The sequence below is a fragment of the Podarcis muralis genome, chromosome 5, assembly GCF_964188315.1.
Source record: "Podarcis muralis chromosome 5, rPodMur119.hap1.1, whole genome shotgun sequence".
NCBI lineage: Eukaryota > Metazoa > Chordata > Lepidosauria > Squamata > Lacertidae > Podarcis > Podarcis muralis.
The window spans coordinates 45,873,225-45,897,135 of NC_135659.1; the positions used below are offsets into that span (position 1 = coordinate 45,873,225).

The following is a 23,911-nucleotide window of genomic DNA, read 5'->3' on the forward strand; positions in this document are numbered from 1 at the left end:
GCTTAGAGCCTCATCAAACCTAATCCGGCCCTGAGAAGAACCATAGACTGTAGAGCTGGAAGGGGTCCGAGGGTCATTTAGTCCAACCCCCCTGCAAACTCAGGAATCCTGCCCTCCAAACTTCTGGTTAAGCTTCTGTGAAGGTTGTTTTTGCAAAGGTGATGTTTTGAAAATCCTAAGCCAAAAACTTTGGAAAGAAAAGTTGGTTCTTGAAGGTTCAATTCCATAGCTTTCCCCACTTGCCTGGGAGTAAGCCCCACTGAATTCAGTAGGGTTTGCTTCTGAGGAGCCGTAGTTAGCATTGCCCTGTCAACTTGCACCCGTTTAAGCCACGACATAGCAGAGAGAGACGCTGTTTCCTTGGTTCGCCCCCCAAACTTAACAGTTAGCAGGCAAGGAGGCGGCGCCTTTCCACTCGTCCTCAGCTCCAGCTGCAAGGAAGTGAGCGAGCGCTGCCTGCTATCGATCCGCCGCCGCCGCCGCTGCTCCTTTCAGACTTCCAAGAACGAATAAAAAACATAGAATCGCGATGCTCCGCTTGGGCAGAGGAGCCGCCTTGCTGCGGACGCTTCCCGCCCAGCCCCCGGGGGAAAGGGGCAAGATCCCCAGGAGAGCCGCGGCTGCCGGGAGGAAAAAGGAGATCCTGCTCGAAGTGCACGGAGAGGCTGGAGAGGGTGAGTGGAGCCCAACAGCCTCCTGAGGGTGTCCGGGCCCAGTTGGGGAGGCCCAGGGCGGCTCTGCAATAAACGGGAGCTTCGCAGACGGCGTGGCGGGGGGAGGGGGGATCGTAGCTACTCCTGCAAGTTGTTGCAAGGGACGAGGTAACCTCCCGTCCCGTCCAGCCCTTTGCATGTTTGCTTGTTAACTCGGAAGTAAGTCCCGCTGAGTTCCACGGGGCTTATACTCCGAGGTAAGTAGGCACAGGATTGCAGCGAGGCTATGGAAAGTGGATGGATGGATTTCATAAAATTTATATGCCGCTTGAACCTCAGAGAGAGCGTTACCAAAAAAAAAAAAAAAAAGGCAAGAAAATCATCACTAAAAAGTTTGCAACTGTAATTATAAAAGACAGAGGTTAAATCCGCAGTAAAATAGGCTGGAACAAATTAAAACTCCTGCAAAGTTTCCTCAAACATCTCTGAAGAGAGAGCAAGTGTAGTCTTCTATCAAAACCTGGGAAGCCCCGTCAATTATGCTGCCCTCCTCCAATCACAAGCGTTGTTCGTGGGCAACACCCTCCCAGTAAACAAAGATTAGCCGGGCATGAAAGGCACCATTGGGCGCGCCACAGCTTGAAGGAGCTGCCTAGCCCATTTCAGGAATAGATGAGAGATCCATTTGGGAAGGCTGCACCTGTTGACCTCCAGTTGTTTTGGACTACAACTCCCTGGCACCTGGCTGGCAAAAGCTGCACTAAACACAGCAGGGATGGGGAACCTGAGGCCTTTTCGGATGTAGTTCAGTGGCAAAGCATCTGTCTTGCGTGCAGAAAGGGCTGGGCTCAGTCCCCCAGCATCTCCAGAAAGGGCTGGGAGAGACTCCTGCCTAAAACACTGAGAGCTGCAGGCAGCCAGAGTAGACAGTACTGAGTTAAAGGTAAGGTAAAGGTACCCCTGCCCGTACAGGCCAGTCTTGACAGACTCTAGGGTTGTGCGCTCATCTCACTCTATAGGCCGGGAGCCAGCGCTGTCCGGAGACACTTCCGGGTCACGTGGCCAGCGTGACAAGCTGCATCTGGCGAGCCAGCGCAGCACACGGAACGCCGTTTACCTTCCCGCTGGTAAGCGGTCCCTATTTATCTACTTGCACCCGAGGGTGCTTTCGAACTGCTAGGTTGGCAGGCGCTGGGACCGAGCGACGGGAGCGCACCCCGCCGCGGGGATTTGAACCGCCGACCTTTCGATCGGCAAGTCCTAGTCACTGAGGCTTTAACCCACAGCGCCACCCACGTCCCTTGTACTGAGTTAGATAGGCCTAATGGTCTATTTCAGCATACGCAGCTTGCTGTGCTCCTATGCTATGCTCTAACTCCCATTAGCCCTAGCCAGAGCTGCCCAAGGTCAAGGATGGTGAAAGTTGTGGTTCCGAGAACATCTGCAAGGCCACTGGGTCTGTCTCTGGGCTAAGCCTAGCCTTGGTCACTGGGTTTGTGTCCATCTCCCTCTCATTTGCATTCCATACACCCTGGAGTATTATAAGCTGCCTTGAAAGCTCTGGCTGAAAAGTGGCTTAAACGTTTAAAACCAACAATAAGAAATGGAACTACCTCTAAATAAATGAAAAAGAGTTCTTTATTTTATTTTGGAGTACAGGTATTGCAGAAATTCTGATGAACAGACCACATGCCAGAAATTCACTGGGGAAAGTGTTCGTGGATGAGGTGAGTGAAGATTGTCTTCCATCGTACAGATGATATTTGTATTGGGATCCCAGGTAACTTCGTAGCTTCTTAGACCTTAGTAGAACCTAGAGTTTTTGAAGTGGAGACAAACAGCACAGTCTTATACATATCTAATAAGAAGTCCCATTGAATTAAAAAGGGATTACTCCCAGATAGGTGTGAGTAACAGCGATAGCATGCACAATAATTGGGTATGGGAGCTGTAGTCCAGTGATCGCTGCAGGGGTGCTAACTTGCATAAAATATTGGGTAAGCCCTGCCCCACATAATCACAAGATGCAGTGCACGCACACCATTTGAATGGCAATGCCCATCAACGGGGGGGGGGGGGCAAGGAACCTTGGCCCCTAGGAGTTGGCTCCTGTGCCTGGAGGACCAGCTTTTCCATCCTCGATATAGATAGGTTTGCAACCTGCATGTGCAGGATAGTCTAATATTTACATACTTTGCGTGGAAATGCTTATAAGTACAATAGCAAAACGATGGTTTGTATCCAATGCTAGTCCTACTCAGAATAGGCACACAGACATTATTAAATATGACTAACTTAGGTCCATTCATGTTAGTGAGTCTCTAGTCTGAGTAAAACTTATTTGGATACAAGCCAATCTATCAGCATGCTGTATATTTGATCCGCTTAACATGCTTGTGTGTACTTTCGATTTCATTTTTTCAGTTCAGTACTCAGCAATGGTCACATAATAAATCAAATGAACTGGTAGAATTTTCTATTAATTGAAATCTGATGTTGCACCCACTCTCTCCCGCTCTCCCCCTCAGCTGTTTGAAACCCTCGAAGTTCTCCATTTTGATGAGAGTATTCGCGTGGTGATAATTAAGAGCAAAGTGAAAGGCGTTTTTTGTGCAGGTGGGTAGAGGCATTCTCTGATTTAAGAAAATCAGAGGCATATATATATATATATATATATATATATATATATATATTTGCTTTCGTAGATTTTCACGGGTACAGGAATGCAGGTTTTGGTGTCCTCGGGTATCTTCCCGTGTAAAAGTTGGGGTGTCTAGGCGACGTTTCGACGAGGTCTCACTCGTCATCTTCAGGCTGGTGCTTTCGGCTTCTTGTTACTGGAACAGAGCAGGATCTCAGTGTTTGAGTTCCTATAAATACTGTTGAGGAGGTGTGGCCTCCTATGTTCTGGGCAGAGAGGAAGTTCCCAGGCTAGTGTGCCTTTTCTTCTTTTGTTCCTTAATTGCTTGAGGGATATCTTGAGTGATTTCTTGAGTGATATCCTGAGTACCACTTAGGTGGGTCATTAGGTGTGGATTAGTTGCTAAAGCCTTTGTGTCTTGACCTCTTGAACTTTGTGAAGAGTTTTTCTGAGAAGATGGGTGTAGCCAAGCCAGAGCACAACTAAATGTAGTACACCCATCTTCTCAGAAAAACTCTTCACAAAGTTCAAGAGGTCAAGACACAAAGGCTTTAGCAACTAATCCACACCTAATGACCCACCTAAGTGGTACTCAGGATATCACTCAAGAAATCACTCAAGATATCCCTCAAGCAATTAAGGAACAAAAGAAGAAAAGGCACACTAGCCTGGGAACTTCCTCTCTGCCCAGAACATAGGAGGCCACACCTCCTCAACAGTATTTATAGGAACTCAAACACTGAGATCCTGCTCTGTTCCAGTAACAAGAAGCCGAAAGCACCAGCCTGAAGATGACGAGTGAGACCTCGTCGAAACGTCGCCTAGACACCCCAACTTTTACACGGGAAGATACCCGAGGACACCAAAACCTGCATATATATATATATATATATATATATATGAATAAGCACAATAAATAGATTTTAAGCAATTACATGTTTCCCCTCACTGGATTTAATATGTATTTGTTGTGTCTTGTGTATCCTTGTGATTACAGAAATTGCTGCCTCCAAATCTAAAAGCTGAATTATTCTTAATACTAGGTATAAATATAGGGTTTTTTTGGGGGGGGTGTAGTTTTACTGCTTTTCTCATCGTATCTCATCCTGATTCATATTCCTGCCATTCTATTACCAGCAGCGGTGCAAACTTTAAATTCCAGAACATCTTGATTTCTACACTGTGCTGAGATCATTTGAACCTTGTGAAATATAGGATAAACATGATAGCAATTAATATGTGTAATTGACAGTGGGCATTTTTCTGTTAGGGTATATTAATTATGTAGGAGGAGAATGGAACATGTATGCATTATTCTGTCAAAATTGATTAATAATCTGCCAAAGCTAACAAGGCTTCCTGAAACCAAATTGCAAGTTGTCACTATCACAACCTAATCCTACACAGAATTAGGTATGTTTGCCTCTACAAGGGACTAAGCCGTATAATTATTTGTAGTTTACAGAGCAGTTCCTAGTTCATTGAAGCACTGCTGTTGAACCCATTATGTTTCCTTTCTCTATCTCCCCAACTGCCTTCTGCTGTTGTAAATTCAGGTGCCGACTTAAAAGAGCGTGCTAAGATGAGCAATACTGAAACTGACCATTTTGTTCAGAGGCTCAGAAGTTTAATGAATGGCATTGGTAAGTACCTCATCTTGAACTCCTTTGCATGTGATTGTCTTTTTAACAGGGATGGGTAACCTTTTGGACTCAGTAGGCCAGATCAAAGGGACGCAGATCGTGCTGTGGTCTAAACCACAGATCCTAGGGCTTGCCGAACAGAGGTGACGGGGTGAGCTCCCGTTGCTCGGCCCCAGCTCCTGCCCACCTAGCAGTTCGAAAGCATGTCAAAGTGCAAGTAGATAAATAGGTACCGCTCCGGAGGGAAGGTAAACTGTGTTTCTGTGCGCTGCTCTGGTTCTCCAGAAGCGGCTTAGTCATGCTGGCCACATGACCCGGAAGCTGTATGCCGGCTCCCTCGGCCAGTAAAGTGAGATGAGTGCCACAACCCCAGAGTCATTCACGACTGGACCTAACGATCAAGGGTACCTTTGCCTTTACCTTTACCTTCAGGGCCTGACTTTGACAGGCAGGAGGGACCACTCACTTGTCAGTCATTTGCCATCATGTCAGGTGACTGATAGGTAAGTGGTCCCGCCTACCCGCCAACAGTTTACGCATGGGGCTTGCTTACACAGCATGTCCCCTATGCTGGTGAAGCAGCATGCTGCAGGACTGAACTCTCTTCAAGCCTAAACACATCTAGAACAATGTTGCATTCATTTAAATGAAGCATTGCTTCCAAGTATTTGAGATCAGGGTGTTAGATTTGAATTCATATGGAGTCACTTCTTTCTTCTGTCTGAAATTCCTAAATGTTGCCTAGAACTGCTTCAAAGAAAACATTTAATGAAACAACCCTGTTTGTGTAGGCTAAACTAACTTTTAAAAAATAAAGGCCTAATTCATATTAAGTCTCCCCATTCATCACTATGCTATTTTGGATAGATTTACCAACTACTGTAAATGGTGCTGCACTGAATGTCTTGCTATTTAATTTTTACAGCTGCTCTGCCAATGCCCACCATTGCTGCCATAGAAGGCCATGCGTTGGGCGGGGGCTTGGAACTGGCACTAGCTTGTGATCTCCGCGTGGCAGGTGAGTCCACCAGCACAACCGAGGTCTTCTACTCTCACTGCAATGACACTTAAAGTTGGTAATTGGTGTGCTAAAATTCCAAGTGCTAACATTTAGTGCTTTAAACAGCACGTTGACACTGTACTATGTGCTAATGTAGCTTCTCCCCTTGTTGTGTTCTTGTTATAAATCAGCATCGTCGGCTAAGATGGGCTTGATTGAAACAACAAGAGGACTCTTTCCTGGTGCAGGTAGTGTAGCTTCATCCACTTTTTTTGCTGCTTTTACATTAATTATGTGTCCTATTGTGAGGTAATAATGCTATAATTAAGCTAAAACATCCCAGCAGTCCCAAAACCCCTCCCTAGTTCTGCCAGTTATTTAAGCAAGATTTCATCTTTGTTTTTCCTTTTTTTAAAAAAGAAATTGGATATGTGAATACTCCCTTCTCCAGTTTTAAAACAGAAATGCTTCTATACTTACCATTTTGATCATAGGTGTGAGAGAGATATAATTTTAAAGACTGGCAGCCTGACATCTCAGTCACTTCGCCGGTTAAGTGTTCATCCCAGCAAAGAAATGCCGCATCTCCTCCTAGTAATTTTTCATCTGTAGCTACAAGTATTTCCTGAAATGTAAACTAAATCCCAGCTATTTTGGAATACTACAACATTTAGACACTATATAGAGAGGAAATTCGAAGATCTTATGATATTACCGTACATTGTGGAAATTCTGTCTCTGAGGCAGAACTTAATAGCTTTTCCACAATCTCATTTTTCACTTACTTAAAACAAACAAGCAAACAAACAAGCTGTGGTTGGATTCCCAACTCCCACCAGTCCCAGGACAGGGATAATGGGAGTCCAACTACATCTAGAGAGCCACAGGTTCCCCATCTCTGAACTATAGCATACAGTCATACCTTGGTTCTCGAACAGAATCCATTCCAGAAGTCCGTTCGACTTCCAAAAATGTTCGAAAATTGGAACACTGATTTCCGGGTTTGTGGCATTCGGGAGCCAAAACGTTCAAGAACTAAGCTGTTTGAAAACCAAGGTACGACTGTATAGTTTAAGCATGGAAACCATAAAGATGTGCATCCTCTTAAAAATATGTTATGGATTTGGTTTTTTTCCTGTCTAGGTGGAACCCAGCGCCTACCACGCTGTATTGGACTAAGCCGTGCTAAAGAACTAATTTTTACTGGCAGACAGATTGATGGACAAGAGGCGTTCTCAATAGGTTTAGTTAATCATGTAGTGCCACAGAATGAGGAAGGGGATGCAGCTTACCAAAGAGCGCTGGCTTTGGCTGAAGAGATTGTTCCTCGGGTCAGTATATCTTTGCATTTGCCAAGTAATGTCAAGGTTGCTTTATGTAATACATTGAATCTGTTGCAAAGTAAACCAGGTTAGAATTCTTTAGTTTCTGCCTTTCTGAATAATTTGATGTCCTCTGTAAAATTAAGCTAGTTTGCTGTTTGTTTAAAAACTGGTACAAACAGATATTTGGAGAACATTGTGCATACTTTCTGTATAGAGATAACTATCCCCATCTTTAATGATACCGTTTTGGATCTACAAGAGACACATTGTATGCTGGTATACTTTGGAGCTCTTAGTCCTCAACAAGGCACTCAGTCAGGAACTAGACTGGGGGATGGAGCATGACTGTGCGTTTCCAATTACTCACAGAAGTTTGTATCTGCACTGGAATGTAGGTGAAATGATTTGTTTTTCTTGATCAATTTGAGATGTTTCATTGGAAGCAATTCATAAATGGAAATTATATATATTCTCTTTAAAGGCTCCCATAGCTGTGAAAATGGGGAAAGTGGCTATAAACAAAGGGAGTGAGGTAAAGTATGCTTTTTATAACCGTCTTGGTTAGTTTATTATTAAACCAGCAGAACCCCACCAAAACAGTTGCTTCTAGAGTGGCATAACTCATTTGTATCATAACTCATAAGAAGCTGTTTGCCCTTGGCTCCTTCCTTCTCCCTCCTATGCCTTTCCTCAGGGCTGTCATTTCTTCACTTCCACCCAATTAAATATTGCCTGTAAAAACAGGTAGACAGGAATAAAAGCAACAGTGAGGCAGAGATTTATTTTGTTTAAGCAAAGACTGGATTATATTGGGCACATATAAAGTAGGGTCCAGGGAGGTAACCTTATTAGTCTGTATTTTAGTACCTTAAAAACTAAAGGACCTGTTGTGACAGCAGCTTCAACAAATGCTTCTGATGAAGGAGTTCCTAGTCCACAAAAAGCTTTTACTACGTTAGTCTTTAAGGCCCACGACCCTTGCTGTTTAAAGTGCAGTTACTCAGTTTAACGTAATGGTGAAGACTGATACCTTTCAGTCACTTCATCAAGTCTGTCATGATAGTGCTCTATTGTTAAATTTGCAGCTTGCAATATTGCTATTATTTTAAGTGCGCACTTTCTCACATGCAATTAAGATTTCTCTCTTTCCAGGTGGATATTGCCTCTGGTATGGCTATTGAAAGAATGTGTTATGCCCAGGTAAGCTAGCCTTTAATTAAACCCTGCTTTCCCCCACTTAAGTGTTCACTTTATGCATATTGAAGTGCTCAGCTGTGAAACACTTCTACCTATGATTTGGCTCCAAAAGGTGTAATTGCACTCAGAAACTTACTTGGAATGTTTGACTTTCCTCAGTTCTTACCTGAGAACATTGTTTCTAGCATCCCTCTACAAACAGCTGTACACTCAGAGCATCTAATAAGGCTGCTCAGAATTCATCAGTTGAGAGCTGTAATGTGTAATACATGTGCACACCACTATGATATTGATTGGAAAAATAGATGTGATGGGATCAGCAGACTGCGCACTCTACATCTGTTACTCACTCACTTCATAAAGGAAAGAGTGAAGGGATATGTTTGTATACTCCCCCCCTCCCCCAAGGATGGTGGCAATTAGGAAATATAGTATTAATTGGTGTTTCTGTCTTTTAAATACAGAATATCCCTACGAGAGACCGGGAGGAAGGGATGGCAGCTTTCATAGAGAAACGGCCACCTAAGTTCATTGGGAAGTGACTTTTGTCAAACATTGTTCAGGTGACTGAAGACAATTGCAAGAAGCTACGAGAAGGCTGTGTCTTATTACAATTTTTCTACATAAATTTTATATTCAGACAACATACTGTTTCACTTGTTTACTCCTTTTCAGTCAGAAGTGCAATTAATGCTTGTAGTAGGAATGTAGATACATGCTGGGGATTGAGTATAGTACCAATAGCAGAAAGGCAAAGTCATGCTGATAATTTAAGAGGATGTTAAGAGAAGACCTGTCGTCTTAGGATGTTCATCCTCATTCTAGGTTTCAACACCACTGCTAGAATGCCTTTATAGTCATACAGAATATTCTTTCAGTGTCCATCCAGGACAAAAGGGAGGTGCCAAGTTCTTAGAAAGGTAAAAATGCTCCTTTTTAGAAGACCTCTAAACTCATATGCAGCTTATCGTATGTGAGAACAGTTGGCATCACCTTCAGCGTACCAAAAATATTTGAGAACTTGGCTTTCAGCACTTTCAAGACAGCAGCACCCTAATGCGCAGTCCATGAAATGGTTACGGATAAGGCTTTTCTTGTAAAATAGGAAAGCTACTCCTGCCTTTCGAATCTGCAAAATGGGATGAACAGTTAAGCATCAGGAGTTTTAACTCAGAAAAAAGAATGCAAGTAGCATTGCCCAACATGATAGTTTGCTTTTAGTAAAAGAGAAATAGTATTCTTGTGACATTCAGAAATATCATTAAAGGCCGAACATTAAATGAACAGGTACACACCTATTTAAACAAACACCAGAAGAAATACTGCCAGAAAATAAGGCACATGTGCTCTTTGTTTTCAAAGGAATGTACAATCAGGATTTATTCACAGCAAGTTGCTCATAATTGGGCTATAAAATCATGACTGCTTACTGATCCACAAGATAAATCTTTGAATAATTGTGATTCATATGGGTGTGGAATATAACTTTGGCCCAGAATGGCCTCCAACATGAGTTGTGCAATGGGGCCATTTGGGACATCTTTGTCATATGAGTATCTGCATCACCAACTACAGCTATTACACATTACGCCAATTGCACAATAAGAAAGATAGCTTGTGCTTAATTTATAAGAGGGGAGATGAGCAGGATTATCAAGAGCCTACAGTACATAAATGGATGAAAAACTTGCCTGAGCTAGTTTTCCCTCTTTATCAGTGAGCAAAGGCCTAACTAGATGTTATGGCTGCAGAAGCCGGCTGTTCTGTGCAAGCTCTTCTATGAAGTGGAGGGGGCACAATTTAAAAGCACATTGCAGGAATGTGGCGCCCTTTGACTGCCTGCACCAGGCATAGGCAAACTTGGCCCTCCAGATGTTTGGGGACTACAACTCCCATCATCCCTAGCTAATGGGACGAGTGGTCAGGGATGATGGGAGTTGTAGTCCCAAAACAGCTGGAGGGCCAAGTTTGGGGATGCCTGCTCAACACCATGGATGAAAATTTTCAGCTAAGCCTATAAAGTTGCTGATTTCCATAATAGTATGATAATCCTTGTGAAGCCTCCATTTCGCCCTTCATGCCAACCAGTTTGATTAAAGAAAAAACTTGCAGTCACATCTCTGTACCATCATTGGACATTCCTTTTATTTTAAGTATTAAAACCTAGAAAGTATCTTGAAAGATTTCCCCCCTCCAAGTACAAAAATAGTTTGCGTACACTCGTAAACAATGTGGATGCACAGGGTTTTTAAGTCGGGTTGTGGCAATATACAACTGACAAAGCCAGAATCTCCCCTGTACAACATGCACATAGAATGTGTGTAAGCCCCTCACGAACGCTTTGGACTGGCTTAACAGCCTGTTGAAGACTAATTCAACATTTTAGTTGGAGCAGCCTACCTCTCCCTTGCCCAGGATTTTCAAAACCCCTCTGCCCTCACCGCATGGGATTTTTAAAGTGTTTCTCCAAGGCTAAGCCAATCCTATTTTCTCTCGGCTACCACAAGCAATACAGAGTTTACTGGTGGTAAGGTATGGACAAAAAAAATGGAACAGTTCCTGGACTGACAAGAAGAAAGATTACTGGCACGAGAACAAGTAGCTTTTAAAGCCTCCATTTGCAGTGTCCTTAACCACCACCATATGAAATTGGTGGCTTACAAAGCCAACAGACTCTTTTCAAGACCTGTACAGTCAGCTACTAAGCAGTTTTCTCTAGGCACGGTGCCCCATTTCCCTTTTCAGAAGGCAAGTTACAAATTAAAGCTACTTGTCGGAGACTTCCAGATGTGCATGCCATACAAGTGTCCTCAGATCTTACAAGGACAACCATCTTGATCAGAAATGCCCAAGAAAGCATTAAGAAATCACCATCGCAGCTTCTGCACATGACAAAATGAAAGAAACAGCCGTGCCCTCGGTTATCCATTTGACTTGGCTTGTATCTCCTTTCGCTGTTTAGGCTTCCCATAATATTTCATGTGAGTGTCCACGTAAGATAGTATCTCGTTTGTTAGATACTGGACATCTGGATCGCTCTGGTCATTTTCTTTAATATTATATAAATGCTGTAGCCCATTCTCTTCTATTAACATGGAACAGTACCTGGCAGCTGAAGAGAAACAAAAATCTGTTTATTAGATGATCCAACATGAATGGAACATAACCACTCTAGCTTCATATCTTCACTTCGCTCCCGACTTCAGGACATTGAGATTCCTCATTTAACAAAGAAGTTTTAAGCACAGACACAGCAGAGTCGTACCTTGGTTTTTAAACAGCTTAGTTCTCAAATGTTTTGGCTCCCTAACGCTGCAAACCCAGAAGTGACCGTTCTGCTTTGTGAACTATTTTTGGAAGCCAAACACCCGAAGAGGCTTCTGCAGCTTCCGATTGGCTGTAGGAGCTTCCTGCAGCCAATCAGAAGCTGTGCTTTGGTTTCCGAACATTTTGGAAGTCGAACGGACTTCCAGAACGGATTCTGTTCAACTTCCAAGGTACAACTGTACTCAGTTTGTATTTCTGCAGAGAAGTACGGAGTTTAAAAGGTGTTCATTGCTGCAGTTTGTGTGACATAACTGAAGGTAAGAATGCCCCCTGAGGGAATTTTAAAGTTTATTTCCCTACACCAAGACACAACCGTCCTAACAGAATAGTTATTATAGTGTCACACAAACAAAAGCATGTTGTATGCTGCAATTACCTGGTAAGAGAGAACTCAAGTCCATGTGTGTAAAAAGGCACCAGCAAACCCAGTTACCTGTTCTACACATTTGGGGCCTAGCAGACCTCACATACTTGCCAGGAAAATTCTAAAGATGCATTTGCTGTTAGAGGCAGCAGGAACTTACTCCCACCAGAGTTCCACAGTATTAATACCTTATTGCAATAAAGGGAGGAGGAAGAGAGAGAAGGGGAGCAGCATAAATCACCCTCTGAGCTTACAACAAATGCAGGGACAGAGCTGATCACCAAAGCATTTGGTCTGAATTGCCAGAACATACATTGCATCTTCTGCCAAGTTTTTTTGGGGGGGTGGGGGGAGCTACATGGACATTCCCAACAGGCTTTACAGGTTGAACTTGAAAGTCATAGGCTTATTAAAAGAAAACCATCCATACGTACGGGTTTTGCAACAGATGTGCAGAATGGCCCACGCTGCCCAAATCTGCACTCCAGGTAATGCAAAGCAGTCAAGTAATGGGTAGAAAGGCTTGAGGGACCTATGGATTGAAGAAGTTACCTAAGAATCATGATTAGCATTAAGGCTGGCAGAGAAAGGTGGGAGGAACTGGTGTTTGAGGCAAGGGAATGAAGATGGATTGCAGAACTACTTATGTACATAGCAATGATCTAGTAAAAATAATTACAATTGTCCAATAAATATATTGTGATCTGTTTAATAACCTCTAACAAGTCATAAGTGTTGGTTTGTTGTTCGCTTGGCAGATACATATCAGCAACAGGGTTCAATGTTGAGCAAGTTATTTAGAACATTTGAGGCTATTCCCTTCTGATACGTTCCAGAGGGTCCCTGCTTGCCAGGTAACCATATACAGTATAGTATACAGAATTACTGGCCAAGGCATATTTTGACTAGAGGTATACCTATAAGCTGGCAGTGCTACCATCTTGCATTCTGGTGTTGGCCACTTCAACAGAGCTGCATGCTGTAACAGAGAGAACCAAGTGTCAACTTTTCAATAAACACTGAAAATATTCGAAATAACTATGGAATCTAAGTCACCATACCAGTTTTTCAATGAGGGATCTTCTCAGTGTTTGACTCAGCGCCCAGGATTGTTCGCCTCTAGATAGCAAGTTTGAAATAATCCCGGCTGAGAAGTAGTTCACTTCCATTTCGGCACTGCTTAGCAGTTCACTCACACGATCTATGAAGTCCTTCTGCATTAACTTGGACTGCAGCTCTCTCACTTCTGCTACATTGTTCTGATGAAGATAGAAAAAATACAACCGTGAAGATCACGAGTTGGCAAATGCTGTGCTAACTCGTTGTCACTTTATTATTGAAAGTGAATAAATTTTCCCTGAAAGGAGGATGGGCCAGCATCTCTTTATATGTTGAGAAGTGTCATGCACCTCAAGCCAATAAAAAAATCAGATGTATTTCATTGCTATATCAACTCTTAAGGAAATTTTTCTACTGAAGAAAAATCAACTTCCTTTCCCCACCTTTTCATGAAGGCCAGAAAAGAGAACAGCACGGAGGATTACTCTACTCATAAATGACAGATTTAATACCTTTAAAATTCACACATTAACTTTTAAAACAATTCTAGTACATTGCACTTTATTCTGCTCTTACCAGAAGGCCAAGAACTTTATGCTGTATTGAAGAGTCAGATGAAAAAGTCTGCAAAGAGAAATAGGTTTAATTAATAAGCTTATGTAGCTGGAGGAGACTCTTGAGAGTCCCATGGACTGCAAGAAGATCAAACCTATCCATTCTGAAGGAAATCAACCCTGAGTGCTCACTGGAAGGACAGATTCTGAAGCTGAGGCTCAAATACTTTGGCCACCTCAAGACTATCTGGAAAAAACTCTGTTGGGTAAGATTGAGGGCACAAGGAGAAGGGGACAACAGAGGACGAGATGGTTGGACAGTGTTACAGAAGCGACCAACATGAATTTGACAAAACTCCGGGAAGCAGTGGAAGAAAGGAGTGCCTGGTGTGCTCTGGTCCATGGGGTCATGAAGAGTTGGACATGACTAAACAACAAAAGTGTTGTATTTGTGAACTGGCTAGAAAGGTAGCTACCATGTTTACCTCTAAAACTCTCATAAAAAGCTCCAACCCTTTGTTATCAATGAAGTGCCCACACGTAGTTGGCGCTTCATCTGTGAGATTCCAAAGTGCGCTCAATGTAAAATGGAAAGTTGTATCTAATTCATTCTGATTTATTTTCTGTTCAACGATTTCAAGTAGTTTCTGCAAAGGAAGAAAACGACACCATTAACTACATAGAATAATTATACATGAAGTGCAAATTTCAACATTGCCCTCTCCTCCCCAAACCCTCTTAAACATTGCTCACTGTTATGGGGAAAGGAGATGCAGCAACTCACCCCAACAACAATGTAGAACTCGGCAGCAAGTTGTGCTGCTTGGTCGTCTGAAAGCTAAAAAACAAACCACATTTTTGAAATCCGTATGTGGAAGAGCTTCTGATAATAAAGATGCACTAGATGAAAATGTAAAATCACATACCTTAAGTGCTAGGATAGATATTATATTAACAGCAATTCTTTGTATATGTTGGTTTTCTTGGTTACAAAGCCACTGGACAACAAATTTCGCAGCTGCAAACCTAAAATTTAAAAGCATTGTCAGAGTATACCTTTTGCAACTCTAAACCGGGTCATAGTGAAAGAACAAGATTAATAAAGCAGTTTCCCCCTTTCATTTTCACCAATTTTTAAGCAGATATTAATCCTGTCCTGGGGCAAAGTGCAGATGAGAGAGGCCTGCTGACAACCCAAACCTAGCCTTCTCGTATGCAGAAATGAAAGGAGAACCAAACTGACCATTCCTAAGAAGTGTTTTACTGGTCAAGGCACTGAGATCAGAGCTATACAGCACCCTTCAATAAGACATTGCTGTCTATTTGCTGTATAAAGATGATAAGTACCTAGGGTTTCTTGACATTCCCCACCCCACCTTATCAGCACAAACAGCATCAGAAGTTTTTGCAGTGGTCTCTCCTTACTAAGCAACTGAGCCATTAAACCCAAGGCATAGGAAAAAGGAACAAGTCAGATCCCCTGCTCATCTGGTGCAGTTCTGTCTACTCAACTCGCAAGAGCACTCCAAGGTCTCGGATTTTCTAGTCCTGCTACATGAGGTGTGCTTAACTAGAGATGCCTGTGATAGAAATTGGTACATTCTGTATACAAAAACCTTACCACTAATCTATGGCCTCTTCTCTCCCCCCCCCCCCCCACTCTCACACACAGAGAATGAATAGCAACAGAAGTTATGTCACAGTTAAAACACCTTGGCCGCTTACTCCCATTTGTCTGGGTCCTGGCTAATGTCCTTCATCCATCAATACTGCATGCTCCAGTGAAGCAACCCAGTCACATGGACTGCCATTTGGGTAAGCAACTTCAGTTTATCTGGCATCATATTTGCACTGGCCTTCAAGGCAGCATGAGGGAACACTCTACCAAAGCCTCTGGAACTCCTCCTACTGGGCAGGCAGGGAAATTAAAAAGTTCTTTTTGCCCATGTCTCAAAGTGAATGTGTGTCTTCATCAGAAAGGAGAAATCCTAGAGCAGAGGTCAGCAACATTTTTCAGCCATGGGCCGGTCCACCGTCCCTCAGACCATGTGGTGGGCTGGACTATATTTGGGGGGGGGGGGGATATGAACGAATTCCTATGCCCCACAAATAACCCAGAGATGCATTTTAAATAATAGGACACATTCTACTCATGTAAAAACACGCTGATTCCCGGACCGTCCACAGGCCGGATTGAGAAGGCAATTGGGCCTTAGGCTGCCTACCCCTGTCCTAGAGATTGAGCGAGGGGGCAGACAGACTATACTGGGAAGAGCTCTCTATCCCTACTGTACATTAACTGATTGGAGTCACTTGCCTGTTAAATGGAACGTCTTGCAGGATCCTGACACTGGATAGTGAAAGAAGACAGTTCTTCTGAAGCTATATGGAAAGAGAGAACTCAGCACCATAGGGTTCTGTATTTGTTATTCTTATTCAAGTTATATACCACCCTTCGTCAAAGGCAGTTTACAGTATTTGAAGCTAATTATCCATTTTTACAGGATAGATGGTTCAAGAATGCAGGTTTTCAATGCTTTGCAGCTTAAGAGCATGAGTTTAGGTATCTGAACTCCATTGAAATTCATGAGTATGACTAATTTAGGTTCTTTGGTTTCCATAGGTCTACTAGGAACATAACTTAGCTGAGTACTACCCTACAGCTCAAACCCTCCAAATGAAACAAAATTCTAAAGTCATCAAAATATGGAACAACAAATTAAAACAGATAGTTATCTAGGACAGGATCAGATTATTCAGCAATATGGAAGCAGAGGTAAGACAATTTCTGAGCTACACTTCTGATAGAACCTTGACTTTCCCAAAGTCAAAGACTGGGCACTAAATGGAAGAAGAGGTATATATTGGAAGAGTTAACAGCTGCATGGAGGACAGGCATTCTCTAGTTTCTAACATTAAACCCACACTGGGCCACTTCACAGTCACACCAATCAGAACCCTGTGTATGTGTTGAGGCAGTGAGTGTGTCACCCCACTCATGTGAGAGGGCAACAGTTGTGTGAACTGAGCCAGTGTGTTCTACCATGTGTGGTGCATCACACATGCTACATCTGCTGCCCTCCCCAGCCCCCAAATACAGTTCTACATATTTAAAAAACATAAAACAACGTCATAAGCCAAGGATCTAAAAGAGCCAACATTTCACACCTCACACTCCAAACTGTGGCTACAGGTGGCATTTTAAAAGCTGACAAAAAGTTAGGGAGAATAGAAAAGAAATCCATATAATTTTTGTGTGTGCACCATTTGTTCTATCATTCATGTGCCCCGATTTGAGCAGCAAATCTCCTACTGTGCTTTAGTACTGGTATAACAGATGTTGTGAGATCTGCTCTCTTATTAGGGCTGTTGAATTGTAACTGTATCCTACCCAAAACCCTTACCTGCTGCTGTTCAGGAAAGGTTTCCATGGCTTTGAGGAGCAGCTGGATTACGCTGGAAAGCAGGCGAACAGGCATGCCTGCTGCTAAGCCTTGTCTTGTTAAGTTAAGGGCACAGGCACTAGCAGTTAACTGTACTGCCAAGTCCAAAGGATGATTCCTCATTCCAATGATCACAAGCTGCAGCAAGAAATATGCAAAGAACCAATTCAGCACAACACATAATGGAATTAAAAATTCAATAAAATTAAGGATGGATGAATGAGAATAAACAGAGGTCTACATCTTTGGGGAATGCAGATAGGAGCTAATGGACTAAGTAATATTTATAAAATTTGGCCACAGTGGAATAGTTTGCAAGAAGTTATTGCATTCAAACTAATCTGGCTTACCTTTAGGATTTCAGGCTTTGTAATTCTCATAAAACATGTTTGCGTAAAAAGGTGAAAAAAGGCTTCTTTCACAAAGCATGCCCTTTCACTGTAGCGTTTCAAAGCTTCCGAAATCTGCATTTCATTTTCTCCTCCCGATACCTTTGAACATAAAAATAATTCATTATTTTCACTAACTAGGCTCAGAATGGTCATTTCAGTTCTAATAAATTCAGTAGCTAACAAAGCCCTGGCAGTAACATGGTGATCCACTAAGCATGAAGATCCAAACCTAATCAGAATGTGTTTTACAAAAACAAACTCTGGAATGAGGTGGGGTTGCAGTTCTGGAATAGATTCATCCCTTGTGATGCACAAGCATGACCCAAAATAACTACTATAGTGTGGATAAGCCAAAGTGTTGTCATGCCAACACCCCTCTCACTTCCGAGGGTCCAGAAAAGTGGTAAGTGAATATGCCTGAAGACTAGCCTCAGCTTAGCCAGAGGGCTTAGGCAAAAATGGAGCTGAACAGTTTTAATGTGTGCTATTTCTTTCCAGAGCTACTCCACTCTATGCGCTGCACAACTTGCTGTGCACACAGACAGGAACCTCCATTTTCCTTTTAAAATTTATTATTTCATTTAAACTCATTCTTTAATATCACACCTATTTTTCCAAATAAAATAAAAAATAACTCATGATGTAAACATTGTTGGGTCAAGGCTACAAGCAAATTGGAATAAGAACTGCCCTTCCAAACCATTTGTTAGATTTTCAAGTATCATTTTAGTTATAGAACATTTAAAACCTTCAAACCTTCAAGGTTCCTTCTCCTGAAAGGAACTCTGTGTACCCAGCTTCAGTCCCGAGCAATCCCACAAACTGCATCGTTGCCCGTTGTCTGACAAAAGCTTCAACAGCCTCATCGTTAATGTATTTGCTTCCAGAAATGTCCAGAGACACAAGATTGGGCAGAATATCTTTTTGGCCTAGCAAACGAAAGGCAATGTCTGACGTGGAATGCTGCTCGTCTGAGATGTCAAGATGAATCAGATGCTTTAGTTCTCTTATTACGTCTAAGAACTTTGGTGTAGGCATTTTCAAGCATTTCAAGCTATGCATAGTTAGAGACTTAAGTCGATGTTTGCAGGCCAGGAGTGCAGTTATTTTTGTGACTGAAGTATTGGAGATATCCAAGCTTTCTAACCTTGGCAGGGTAGCAACCTCTGCTAAATCTTCATCACGGAAGAGCACATTGGTAATGCTCAAAGAACGAAGACCAGACAACTGACTAAAGCACCGTTCATAAGGATTTGTAGGGGAAAGAGTTAATGAGTCCAAGACAAGGCACTGAAGGTTGTTCTGGATCCATGCACTGCTGCCAAGCCCACTCACAACATCTGCAACAGTAACAGTGTCATTCATCCCTGCAGCATCCAGTTCTACTAGTTTGTGGTGGCAGAAGGCTTTTCGGAAAGACTGGGCTGAAATCTTTGCTTTGCGGATACAAGCTTGCTTCAAACGCATCTGGTTGCCTCGGAAAATGCCCACAGTGCCATCATTCAACAGTTCTATTAGGAAAGGAAAACAAGCCTATGTTAGAGCAAGTAAACTACTGAAATCTGGTCATTTGTAAAGTAGACTGTATTACTACATGGTAGGCAATAGTCCAAAAAGTGAGGCGAGAAACTGGTGAGTAGAAACAGAACCACCTGGGCAGGAAGCAGAAAATGGATTGGCGACTATTCAGTGTGATGGCGACTATTTCCTCAACTCTGTATTTTCTGCCTGTGAACACTAGATGGCAGTATAACCCAGATGGACTCTCTTCCAAGGTGAACAGACTATTCCTGACAGAAGTACAGTGGTACCTCGGGTTAAGTACTTAATTTGTTCCGGAGGTCCGTTCTTAACCTGAAGCACCACTTTAGCTAATGGGGCCTCCACCTGCCACCGCACAATTTCTGTTCTCATCCTGAAGCAAAGTTCTTAACCCAAGGTACTATTTCTGGTTTAGCGGAGTCTGTAACCTGAAGCATCTGTAACCTGAGGTACCACTGTATAACACAGAATCATAGAGTTGGAAGGGACCACAAAAGTCACCTAGTTCATCCCCTTGCAATGCAGGAATATTTTGCCTAACGTGCGGCTGGAATCCATGACCCTGAGATTAAGAGTCTCATGCTATACCAACTGAGCTATATGCAAATATGCTTAACATGCACAGTTTATTCTACTGCTGTTTGTCCTAGCATGAGGGATATTGCTAAGCAGCATGATTCATACCACTACTTGACCACTGGAAAAAAGCACATTTTAATCTAAACATGGTGGTGAAGCTAATGTGACAGCTAAGTTACAGACTGGGGCTCCTTTGGGAGGAAGGGCAAGATGTAAATCAAATAAATATTAATATCTAGGGCATAATTTTTAATGTTATCCTTATCCAATTTTTTGCTCCTTTGAGGATTTCATAAGATTTCTAGCCCAATATGGTCTAGATATGCATACTTTACATAGGAAGGGGAACAGCACAGAAGAATGAGCTAGCTAGAACAAGCTGTTCTTGTCTGTGAATGACCTCATGTTCAGATCACTTGTGCTAGCACAAAAAGAACTGTTACCTCGATATGCCATTGTCTGCAGCAAGCGATCAGCCACTTCTTGAGGAAGCCTTTCAGATTCTTTCAAGCACAGTGACCCATCAGGCCGTTCTATACAGAATTTTTCTAAATCGGCAACCAAGGCATTCAAGCAGATGTCAACTAAGGAATATGGAGATGCTTCTGCCTATCACCCATGAAAAAACAACAGCACATCAGTAAGAAACTCCTTAGGATCACAAAGTGGCTTAATACATGGCTTCACTTAGTACACATAATAAACTTACATATCTACATTTAATATCCATCACTAAGTGAAACACACAATACTTAAAAAAAAGCAAGTACAAATTATTATTATGGCTGTTCCTAACAGGTCACTACTCAGGATTATAGAATGTTTATCATTGGATTGTTAACACTCCTATAGCAAGTTCCCATACAACTAATGCTCCCCAAATGGGTATAGTAAATACACTGTGTGTCTCCAGCCACACTGCAGCAGGAAGACTACCCCTATTACTTACATGGGATACACTGGGGGCAAGATCTGGTTTTTAAGACCAGGTATCTTCTCCACTTCCACTTAATCTTCATCATCATTAACTTTGAGGAGGAAAGTTCTTGGCAACCCCCAGATCACCGGAAGGAAGAGTGTTTTTAACTGTTACAGAGTTTTGAGAATGCTTTAATTATTTTAAGAGTGTTTTACTTTTTGTTTTTAAATTGTGGGTCTATCCACCACTCTGGGCAGCTCCAAGAGGAAGGACGAGATGTGAACAAATTTAAAAACAAATTAATTCAATAAATAAACCAACAGCTGTCGCAATCAGATGGCTAAGGCTACAGCCATATGTGGGTAAGCCCCACACTGAATTTCTTAGGGTTTACTTCTGCGTAGCCATGTTAGGAGGATTGCTCTTGAGCAGCGCCTGGCAGCCCACAGCAGAACAACCCGGATAGATGAGTGTGGTATTATCATGATGGCAAGCGGACCTATGAAAGAAACCCCCGCTTTTTCCTCCTCCCCTACGAAGAGGAACCCTTTCCCCAAGCCAGCCAGCCTCGTGGGTGGGACCCTAAAGTTTTAACCCAAGTTTAGTAGGCTGTGTGCGCAACCTCTCGGACCCACCAGATGGCCCGCAGCCCCCCAAGAACTCCAGCCCTGACAAAACGCGCGAGGGTCTTTCAGGGACCCCAAGTCTCGGGGGTCTTTTTACCACAACCAGCCAACGCAGCCACTTTTCTGGAAACCCGAAAAACTCGGGGGTGCGAGTCGGTGGTGCTTTGGGCTCAGTCACTACTGGAACTACTCCGGGGCAACTTCCTCCTCCTCCTCCGGGCAGAGTCTTCTCCCCAAAGGCTCCGGCCCCTCGCCGCCCTCCGAGTCCTCCCTTTCGAAACCCCAGCGCTTCTTCCCTCCTTCTCCTGCCGCCCATTGTTTCCGCCGCCTCGCCTCCCTCCCCAGGCAACCGTTCCTCAGGTCCCCGCGCTCCCCCCCCCCCGCCTCCCCACCCACCTGCACGGCAGGACAGTCCCCGCAAATGGTCAGCGGGGCTCGTTGCCGGTTCTGGATGTGCAGGAACCGCACCATGGCGAACCAGGAGCCGGGATTCACTCCGCCAGCGGGAGCGGAGGGGGTGGGGTGCGCGGTGCGAAGTAACCGGAAAGTGGGCAAGGGCTCACCGGAAGCGGCGCAGCACGGACTGAAGAGGGAGGAACGCCGTTTAAGCTCCGAGGGATAGTTTGCCAGTAAGGCGCATGCGCGTTCCGAGTAGGGGTGTTTCTCCCCCCTCCTTTGGATGAATGGTGGAAGGAGGGAGAGCCGTCTCCCACCACTAGAGAGCAAAGTAGATTGCAGAGTAATGGATGCAGGGCGCTGGGAGTAGCCATTGAGTCCCTTTCTTGGGCCACGAATTTGTAAATACAGTCGTTTGGGCGCTAGACCTTGCTTAGCACACATTTTCTTCTTACATTTTCTTTCTTTTTCTCTGGAGTTTAATATTGAAATAGCAAATTTAGTCCAGGCAACGAACTAAATTCTGATTAAACCAGAATATAGATTCAGGTAGGTAGCTGTGTTGGTCTGACGCAGTCGAAATAAATAAGAATTTTTTTTTTAAATGTCCTAACAATTGGTCTCTAAGGGGCTACTGGACAATTTTTAATTTTTTCTTATTAAACCAGAATATGTTTGAGCCCTGAGGGCTCCTATAAGGTTGCTTTCATTTTTTCATTTTTGAAAATATATTTTTCTAAGCTTTAAGTTGGCCTTGTTTCTTTCTGCAAGCCACCTTGAGTCCTGTGAAAGAAATAGGTGGGGTAATAATAACAATAATAATTGGCTTTTTTTTCCAGCCAGAACTCACTTCTCAGGTGGGCACCATTGCCTTTCTAGGAGAACAAGGGAGGCGTTCCTGGCAAGTTCCAGCATCTCTTTTTCTAGGAAAAAATAGCACCGATAATAACAACAGCGCTTTCATTTATAAACTAATCTGGGCTGTACAAGGACAAGGACATAAATGTCGTATGCAAGGTGATTCATATCAATGCCTTGTTTGTTAACAGCCCCTACCCATGAGGTAATTTTATATATAGAAATACTAGTCACACAAACTGTTTTGCCACAGATTACCAGAATGAAGTAAGCCTATACTTGCAACAAAATAAAAATAACTGCTCCAAAGTTTGGATGCCAATATGATTGCTGCTTGGCTGGCCTATAGTCCAACCACGATCAGAACTTTGATGTTAAATAACAAGCATTTAATTTGCTCAGTCTAGGAGAGCTTAATCTATGTTTATTCAGAACTCCCATTCTAATCAGCTCACTTAGCGGCTGAGGTAAGTTAACCAGAGCTTTAAATTTAGAGAAGTGGTAAGGACCCTCCAGTCCACAGGCCTAATTAAGTCCATGAGAAGTCCTAATGTGATCCATGAAGCTGGTTTCCTCAAGCCATGTGACATCAGGTATGGGGCAGGTAGTGATGCAACTGCAAAGATACAGTTATTAGCTAAAAGTGTCTTAAGAATGAGGTTGAAAGTGTTGAGATTGTGTATTTCAGCTTTTAAAAAGCTTACGATAAAGTACCTCACTAAGTAAGTTTAGCAGTCACACAATATTAGAAGAGGTATTCCTGTCGGTCAGAAACCAGTTAAGAAACAGAGTAGGAAAAAATGGACAGTTCTCCCAAATGGAGGGCTATAGAAAGTGGAGTCCCTCAAGGATTGACACTGGGACTCGTGCTTTTTAACTTGTTCATAAATGATGTAGCATTCATGGTGAGCAAAGTTTGCTAATGATACAAAATTATTCAAGGTGGCTAAAATAAAAAGGGATTGTGAGGAACTTCAAAAGAATCTCTCCAAATGGAGTGAATGGGCAGAATAATCCCAAATGCAATTCAACATAAGCAAGTGTAAAGTATGTTTGGAATACTATGTACAGTTCTGGCCACCTTAGGAAAGATATTTTAGACCTAGAAAAGGTTTGGGGAAAAGCAACCCAAAATTATTCCTGTTTTAGAAAAGTATGGACACAACATGTGAAACTGATTTTTCTATTTTGACGACTGGACAGATGGAAGACCTACTGCAATTCTTACTCTCTCCCCCCTCATGTATACAGAAATAATTGACTATGATCTTGCACATAAATCTTCACTGGCCTCATAAGCTTGTAGATATGTGGTCCAGTTCTAACAATTATTCATAAGGTTGTTTAGGTTAAAACCACAGCTGCTAAAATTGCACACATTTGTATTAATAAA

At 42.9% G+C, this 23,911-nt stretch overlaps 2 protein-coding genes and 1 long non-coding RNA gene across 4 annotated transcripts; 1 reads left to right on the forward strand and 2 right to left on the reverse strand.

Moving 5' to 3' along the window:
• Positions 1 to 393: 393 nt before the first annotated feature.
• Positions 394 to 9,103, forward strand: ECHDC2 (enoyl-CoA hydratase domain containing 2). The gene is made up of 10 exons (XM_028733459.2): positions 394 to 674; positions 2,313 to 2,380; positions 3,182 to 3,269; positions 4,851 to 4,937; positions 5,863 to 5,955; positions 6,129 to 6,185; positions 7,081 to 7,268; positions 7,744 to 7,794; positions 8,415 to 8,462; positions 8,924 to 9,103. Exons 1-10 carry the CDS (start codon positions 530 to 532, stop codon positions 8,999 to 9,001), a joined length of 903 nt encoding a protein of 300 aa, XP_028589292.2. The 5' UTR covers positions 394 to 529; the 3' UTR covers positions 9,002 to 9,103.
• Positions 2,274 to 6,740, reverse strand: LOC114598990 (uncharacterized). Its single transcript, XR_003707215.2, has 2 exons — positions 6,418 to 6,740; positions 2,274 to 2,466 (listed from the first exon to the last, which is right to left on the reverse strand). It is a non-coding gene; the product is annotated as an uncharacterized LOC114598990 (long non-coding RNA).
• Positions 9,104 to 10,578: 1,475 nt separating the features above from the next.
• LOC114598988 (protein zyg-11 homolog B-like) lies at positions 10,579 to 21,847 on the reverse strand. 2 transcript variants are annotated; one of them, XM_028733458.2, is made up of 14 exons: positions 21,661 to 21,847; positions 20,163 to 20,328; positions 18,355 to 19,109; positions 17,557 to 17,697; positions 17,168 to 17,344; positions 16,081 to 16,145; positions 14,690 to 14,789; positions 14,548 to 14,601; positions 14,249 to 14,410; positions 13,786 to 13,833; positions 13,212 to 13,409; positions 13,068 to 13,129; positions 12,585 to 12,682; positions 10,579 to 11,571 (listed from the first exon to the last, which is right to left on the reverse strand). In XM_028733458.2, the coding sequence occupies exons 1-14, from the start codon at positions 21,733 to 21,735 to the stop codon at positions 11,381 to 11,383; spliced, it is 2,292 nt and encodes a 763-aa protein (XP_028589291.2). In that variant the 5' UTR covers positions 21,736 to 21,847; the 3' UTR covers positions 10,579 to 11,380. The 2 variants fall into 2 exon arrangements, with proteins under 2 accessions (XP_028589291.2, XP_077784854.1); XM_077928728.1 differs by lacking the exon at positions 21,661 to 21,847 and adding an exon at positions 21,362 to 21,598.
• Between the last annotated feature and the right edge of the window lie 2,064 nt (positions 21,848 to 23,911).